This window comes from Chanos chanos, chromosome 6 (assembly GCF_902362185.1).
Source record: "Chanos chanos chromosome 6, fChaCha1.1, whole genome shotgun sequence".
Classification (NCBI taxonomy): domain Eukaryota; kingdom Metazoa; phylum Chordata; class Actinopteri; order Gonorynchiformes; family Chanidae; genus Chanos; species Chanos chanos.
This window is the reverse complement of record NC_044500.1, coordinates 21,718,444-21,726,702: the sequence shown is the minus strand read 5'-3', so window position 1 is coordinate 21,726,702 and position 8,259 is coordinate 21,718,444. Positions and strand designations below refer to the sequence as shown.

The following is an 8,259-nucleotide window of genomic DNA, read 5'->3' as shown; positions in this document are numbered from 1 at the left end:
GTTGACACGTTTAACTGCTGCGAATTCGCATGCAAATGTTAACGCCTTAATTTCAACCAGTTGGGCAGAACACGGCTGATCAAGCTTCTGTACCTGTAACTGAGACAAAGAGCCATCAGCCTTTAGTTCAGCAATGCCATAACCAGCGTGATTTCCTTCGGTACTTCTAAAGCGTGATCCATCAACAAATAAATTAAGGTCAGCGTCTATGGGCTGATTAAACAAGTTTTCTCAGGCCTTAAGAAAGGCCTCCGTGACCTGCACACAATCATGTGGTGTCCCTTCATCTGGTGACACCATTCTAGATGCTGGATTAATACTAGTACAACGTTGTATATTCAATTCAGGTGCTGACAATATTACTTCATAGCCAGTTTTCCTTGCATGATTTAATACAAAACGTGGACTGGTTAATAGAGCATGCATTTGATGAGATGTATACAATGTTACAGGATGTCCCATCGTTATAGTGGAGGCTTTCTGGTATGCAAACGCCGCGGGTGGCAAACCTTGCTCTACAGCATCTAACTTAATGCTATAGCAGGCTATTGGCTGTTTACCTGTGGGTGTGGTCTGCATTAATACAGCACTGGCATATCCCCTTTTCTCAGCCACATACAAATGAAATGGTTTGCTATAATCTGGGGTACCCAGGGCTGGAGCTGTTTGCAGCTCCCCCTTTATGAATTGAAAGGCAGCTTCGGCTTCAGCTGTCCACTGTAATGGGGCAGCATTATTTACTTGGCCCGCTGCTTTAATCAAAGCCCGTAATAGAGCCACTTTAAGAGCATAATCACAAATCCACTGCCTGCTGTATCCAGCCATGCCCAAAAAGGAGAGCGTTTGCCCCACCGTCTGCGGTTGGGGTGCTTTGGTGATAGCTTCTATTTGTGAGGGGGCAATACACCCCTTATCCCCACACAATTTTCTTCCCAAATACTCCACTTCTTGTTGACATAGTTGCAGTTTATCCTTACTTACCTTATGACCCCCCTTAGCTAATGCCTGCAACACTGCCACTGTGTCTTTTTCACATTGCTCTTTTGTAAAACTACAAATTAACAAGTCATCTACATATTGAATTAGAGTACTGTCAATGTTTACATGCTGCAAATTTTCAGAAAGCACTCTGTTAAAAACAGTTGGACTATCACAGAAGTCCTGTGGCATCCTAGTATATGTATACTGCTGACCCTGATAAGTAAATGCAAAAAGATATTGTGACTCTGAATGCAGTGGTACGCTAAAAAATGCTGAACATAAATCAATCACTGTGTACCACTGAGTACCTGGTGGAATGTTTGACAACCATGTGTGAAGGTCTGGTACAATGGGGGTCTCTGCGTCCACAATGGCATTAATCGCCCTTAGATCATGTACTAATCTATAATCATTCGAGTGCGGTTTCTTAATAGGAAAGATTGTTGTGTTACATACACTTTTAGTTTTGACCAGGACTCCTGTCTGTACTAGGCCCTCAATGATAGGCCTAATGCCTTCTATAGCCTGTGGTGTAAGTGGATATTGTCTTTTATATGGTAAATTTATCCCTGGTTTTAGCTTTATTTTTACTGGCTTTGCAGACTTAACCAGGCCTACGTGAGTTTTGTGCTTTGTCCATAGGCCATCTGGTACCCACTGTAACAATGTCTCCTGTTCTACTGTGAGTGACATCTGTGTTATTATTCTCTTTTCTAGCAATACCCTTTCAGCTATACTCTGATCATGTGTCTTGCTTGATATTCTAATGTACTGCTTGTCTGGTGAGATGTGAATTAGTGGATTAGCAGTCGGAAGCCACTCCTGCACTTGTAGTGCTTTTTTAATCATTGGTCCCAGTTCATGTGATTCGTGTCCCGCGGCAATCATCAGCGTCATGTGGGGCACAGAATCCTGAACTTGGAACCATTGTTGGAACTGTGCTGGCAGCGTCACGGCCGCTGCTGCTCCTTGAGGTCCTACATAAATGTCTTCGCCTGTAATGTAAGGTCGCAGTCTGTTGACATTCTCATTCCAGCACTCTTCATATTCTCTATCTGTTTGTTCCCCATCAAACTTCATTGTACAAAGAAGCGGTATTCTTGGATCATTTGCCTTTTCCAATTGGGCTTGCACCCATGGTCTCCACAGCCTCCATTGTTGCCGTAATGCTGAATCTTGAGGCATTACTCGTAACCAATATGCCACTGGATGATCCATTCGTTGTTCTTCTGTACTGGACAGAGACATCATGGAGCTTACAAATTCCTCTGGAAAATCTACATAGACTCCATCTTGCGTGCACAATATTTTAGCCTTCAATGAGCACAAGATGTCCCTTCCCATAAGGTTGGCAGGTGTGCTGGCTGAATAAAGCAATGGTGCAATTCTTACTTTTCCATTAATCATCATTGGAACAGGCTCAGCTAATGGTATTACTTGTGGTTTCCCAGAGAAGCCGACTGTTTTTACTGATGTCTTGGAGAGGGGGAGATATGAGCCTTCTTTACCAATACATGAATGTTTCGCACCTGTATCCACCATAAATGTGTGTTCCTGTTGACCAATGATTACAGATAAGGTGGGTTGTTCCGTAGGATGCTTTGAGATGGCAGGTAGCATCGGCTCCCCCGCAGGCTTCCCTGGGCCCCCCTAATATGACCATTCAGCAGCAGGTCCTGTCCATAGATTGGTTGGACATTCCCTACGTCTATGTCCTGCTTCATTACACCCCCAGCAGACTTCGCTATTTTGTTGGCCTGAACCAGATGGTTGCCATTGCGCTACTTGTGGCGGCCATTGTTGTGTTTGCCAGGCCTGAGCTTGCTGTTGCCCTTGTTCTTGATTTTGCTGATAATATCCATTATTTTGTGAGGCAACACCGCCTGGCGCCTGTTACGGTCCGCCTCCTGCCGCTGCCATCTTCTGTGGAGGCGTTCGTCGTCTTCCCCGACCTCTGTTAGGCCTTTGTCCATATCCTGACACAAATACCTGCACCGGAGCAGCGGGTATGGTTGTCAATGGGGCCGTCGTTTGATCGGTTTGCGGCAGCAGCGGCTGTTGTATTTGTAGTGGCATTTGTATTTGTGGTGGCAGTTGTATTTGTGGTGGCGGCACAACTCAATATTCTCATTACCCAGTATTGGTGACCTTACTTCAGGCCCCTCTGTGTCTTTCCTTTCTGGCTGCTCCTTCCCATATTCGCCAGTGAGAGGCGTTATTTCTTCCCATTGACTGGCTTCCTCCTCTTCTCCACTGCTCCACTGGATGAGTAGGTCTGCGCATGCGGGGGCCTGTGTGTGTTTTGGTCTGCTCTGAGGACATGTCTGAGGCTGTGTGGGTGCATTTGTGTGTGTGTGTGTTTGCGCACATTCCCAGGTGTGAGTATGTAAGCTTGATGCCCCTTAAATCTAACTGTTCCTGTTATAGGACCTATCTCTATCTCTCCCTCAAGCTTCCCCTCTTCCTGCGTCTGCTTGGGCAATATTGGATACATTCCTAGGAGAAAGGTTTTTTTTCCATCGGGATAAGGTGGGGGAGTTATCGACCATGTCAGCACAGTGGGCCCTGACTGAATCTCTGCTACAACCTTTTCTTCCATATTTAGAACCTCTTTGACAGTGTCTTGTGTTCCTTCAACCCCTTTACCATTTTTAGTACGCATCTTCATTCCTTCCCGCATACACCACGTCAGCACCTCCCTCTCTTTGTGTCTTTTGCCAACTCTCTTATCACTAGTGTCTTGAGCTTTGTGATGCTTTATATTTACCTCTACTTCTAAACATTTTGACAAATCAAATGTGCCCTCAATCGGCCACTGCAGTTTACCACTTGTTCTTTTATTCCACTTTTTCATACATTTTAAAATCTGATTCTTGTGGTGTGGATGTTTCTTAATTATAATTTCTTTTGGCAGAATTACTTCTTTTGCACCCAACATTTTTTTCCTCTCCCTCTCTCTTTTTTATTTATATTTATTTTATTTATTTATTTATTTATTTATTTTTTTTACAACGCTCAGATACCCTCAACACCCACTTTACGAATCTCTAGGTATCTCTCTTCTCCAATTCTGATCAACGCAACAATCTTTCTAACAATTATATATGTTATATATGTATATGTATTTGACCATTTACCTGTTTTCCCACCCGACTACATGGATTGCTAGTTATCCACAATCTGGGATCAATCAATCAATCAGAAAAATTTTCTGGTACCCCCAAAAAATGGATTCAGCGGTAGGGTTACAGTGCTTTCTGGGTTTTTAACAAAGCCTCTCCACCATCAGCTGCAAAGCGCTTACCTTCCGCAGCCTCCACAAAGTCCAGCATTAAATGTCTGGGAACTCTGCCTGCTCCTGTCGTAAATTTACCCACTTTACACAGATAAACACAACTTTAGACTGAAAAGCCGTTCATCCTGCCTGTGTTCAACACCAGCTGAATCTCCATATTACACACTCCAGTCCAAAAAATGAGTTTTTATCCCCTGCGTCTTCATACCATTTTCCATTTATATTCAATTATCCAAATAAGTGCAGCAAACCACAGCAGCATGGAGGCAATCACAAACAAAGACAGAAATACCCTAGTGCCTTTATGCGTTTGTTGCTTTATTTTTATTAATTCTTCATCATATACATTATACATATGTGGCAAGGGAGGCAACAAAGCTTAGTATTTTTCTTTGTCCACCCATCAGTTTACTCTTTAATGCATGCACATGAGCACGTGTCGGCTCGGAAACGATTTCTAAAACACTTTTTACACTTTCGTGCCCTGGGATGCCAAAAACTCACTGCATGCTTCTTGCAACAGAACATCTTACGCTCTTATCTGCCCTGTGGATATCGTTATGCGGCACCTGAAAAAATGGATCTAACACAAACCGCCTTGGATAATAATTATATAGGGCTATCAATTCCTTTTCCGCTGCCGTTCCCAACGTACTCCAAATAAATAAATCTCCTATACATACTTTTACTATTGCTACCCACTCATTTCTCCATCTTAATCCTATACCCACATGTCGTGATGCTGGTACAAAGCCTCTAACCACAGCTTTCATTAAAGTAAACGTTAGTTTTCCTACCCTATAACTCTGCTCTTCAGTCACCAATATGCACAAGTCTGAATCTACAAATTCAGCTCCGACCTGCCTCTCCCAATCTCCTCAATCATCCACTGTCTCCACTTTCTTATCACAAATGACTCACTTTCCTCCCACTCCGTCATATATTGTACCAGCTTTACCAATTACTCTCTTATTTCCCCAGCAAGTGCACCATGCATAAGTGTGATAATGTATAGCCCCTTAACGCGGACACGCCGTCTCTTTAACCCTGCTGTGCGTAGCGTCGCACAGGTGTGCCGCTGACTACTTTGTATTGGAAGCGTGTTGTCAAACCGGTGTGATTTGGAATAATAAACAATGAACATTGTAATGTATTCTAACTCGTGACGCAACAATTCAAGTTAATGGCGATTCAAGATTACAGTCGATATGCCATCATCTGTACACTTTTATACTTGTACTTCATATGTACGTATACTTTATACTTTTACTTTATGCTACTTTATACTTATATACTTTTACGAGTCGATAACTAAATCACACAAAATCACACACATAACGGACGTAGCGAAGGCTATGCAGTACACTCGAGAGCATTACTGATGCAACGAAGAAGTGCATACTAGCTGTTTGTCGTGCAACGCTGTATAAACACATGTTGTCATGTTGTGCAACTATCGGGCATACTTGATGTGCGTCAAAGCAATACCGGCAAATGACGGTCAAAAAGTGTAAACAACTCTGATTTCATCACAATAAACGCACCCATAATATTGTGTATGTGTATTGTTTTGATTAATCAAGCCAGTGCTCTTTACATTGCCATGCTGTTGTTTTCGTTACACACATTTGTAAACCATCTTCATCGAGTATTTATCTTCTCCCTTATTATTCATTCATAACTACTATGGCACTGTAACCATACCTACCATAGCTCGTGCAGTTGTACAACAATTGTTATCATCCTGTCAAACGAGTCACGAGTCACGAGTCAAAGTCAAAGTCAAACGAGTGACACTAGCATCGGGGCTAACGTCGTCCTACTGAGAAGCACACATTTGGGTGAATAACATCTTTATTTTTTTTAAAAAATGGAGAAACTTAGAACATCAAAAAGCAGAGTAAAACACACAGATGATCAGATCAGACAGATCTTTCAGGAGGACTCTGATGCAGAAAATGTTCTGAGAGCTGAGGAGAGTGATTCTTCTGAGGAAGAATCATCTGAGAATCTGACTGCCTTGGATGACCCTGAATATTTTGAGGTGGCGTCAGAGGACAGTGAGGATGGATCCTGGAGGACAGGACAGTTCACACCCAGTCCAGTGACATTTGATGGTTCCCAGTCTGGAGTGAGGACCCATCCACATGAGGTCAGGGAAGGAGAGTGTTTTAAATTGTTCCTAAATACATCCATGGTGGGTGTCATTGCTAATGAAACAAATAAATATGCAGAGATCCTGAGAGAGAAGTCAGGGGGTGTGGGAAAGATTGGGAGATGAGTGGACACCTCAGTGGCTGAGATCTACACCTTCCTCGCCACAGTAATGATTATGGGTCTTGTCAAGAAGAATAATATGAGGGACTACTGGACTGCAGACCCCATGCTGTCCACCCCTTTTTTCCCTATAGTCTTTTCCCAGGACCGTTTCTTCCTCCTCCTCCGCGCACTCCACTTCAGTGACTCCAGCCCCTCCTCAGACCCCCTTCACAAAATTAGAAATATTCTGAATTCAATTTTAAAGTCATTCTCCCACGTTTTCTACCCCCACAAGGACCTCTGCATCGACGAATCCATCTTGAAATGGAAAGGACGACTGTCTTTTAAACAGTATATCCCCTCAAAGCGGCACAGATTTGGGGTGAAGCTGTTTGTGCTGTGTGATGTCCTGACCGGTTATGTCCAAGACTTAATAGTATATACTGGGAGCTCCACAGATATTCTTCCATTTGATGGTGTTGGGATGTCTGGAGCGGTTGTCCTCACCCTTTTGCAGCCCTATCTAAACAAAGGGCATATCATCTTCATGGACAACTGGTACTCAAGTCCTGCCCTCTTCCAATGCCTACTGGACAACCAAACTGGGGCCTGTGGCACCGTAAGGCCCACAAGAAAGGGGATGCCACAATTTGAAAAAAAAAATGGGCAGGGGTGAGGTGGCTTTTTATAACAACGGCACCATGCTGGCAACAAAGTGGCATGATAAGAGAGATGTCCATGTGTTGTCCACAGTGCACAAAGCTGAAATGCAGGTCACAGGCAAAGTAGATCATGCCACAGGAAACAGAGTGTCAAAACCAGCATGTGTAATTGAGTATAATCAAAAGATAGGCTCTGTTGACAATTTTGACAAACAGAACAGCTTTGTGGAGTGCACAAGGAAAACCCTGAAATGGTACAGAAAACTTTTTTTTCCATCTTGTGGATGTGGCTACTTTCAATAGTTATGTACTCCATCGCAGGCTCACAGGACAGGTGCTCACCTATCACCAATTCCGAGTGAACATGATCCACCAGCTGTTGGAAGAATTCCACACTCCTCGGCGGTCATCATCTGGTGGACGGCCTTCGTTGGACAATCCCCTCCGCCTCACTGCCCGTCACTTCCCCACACCAGTGATGACCACTGAACGACAAGGCAGTAGAACGAGGCGGTGGTGCAAAGTGTGTCAGAATACCACCAGACGTCCACAGCAGAGGAGGCTGACAAAGTACATGTGTGTTCCCTGCAACACACCATTGTGTGTGTTCCCCTGTTTTCAAGAGTATCATACCCTCAAGCATTTTTAGATCTCTTCTCAGACCTGCAACACAAAAGAAAATAATCATTAGAAAGTATAATCTAAATTATATTCATCAATAAATGTTATTGTTAGTAGGACTTAGTAGTAGTAGTAGTAGTAGTAGCTCTTAGTAGTAGTAGCAGTTGCGCTTAGTAGTAGTAGTTGTTGTTGTTGTTTAGTTGTAGAGTTTAAATAGTAGTTGGAGGTAGTAGTGTAGTAATAGTGCAAGTAGTACTGTTGTGTAGTTGTAGTGTCTTAGCATATTATTTATTGTAGTTATATAGTTGTAGTTTGTAGCAGTACTTAGTAGTTATAGTATAGTACTTATATAGAAGTAGTTTTATAGCAGTTGTAAGCCTAGTATTTAGTATAGTATTTATGTGTGTGAAAGTGTGACTGGGATGTTTTGAATAAATATTT

The 8,259-nt window shown here is 43.0% G+C and overlaps 1 protein-coding gene across 1 annotated transcript; it reads left to right on the top strand.

Annotated features, from left to right (window-relative positions):
* Positions 1-6,146: 6,146 nt before the first annotated feature.
* LOC115815190 (piggyBac transposable element-derived protein 4-like) lies at positions 6,147-7,211 on the top strand. The gene is given in 1 exon segment (XM_030778155.1): positions 6,147-7,211. A coding segment is annotated over 1 exon segment (1,065 nt).
* The last annotated feature ends 1,048 nt before the right edge of the window (positions 7,212-8,259 follow it).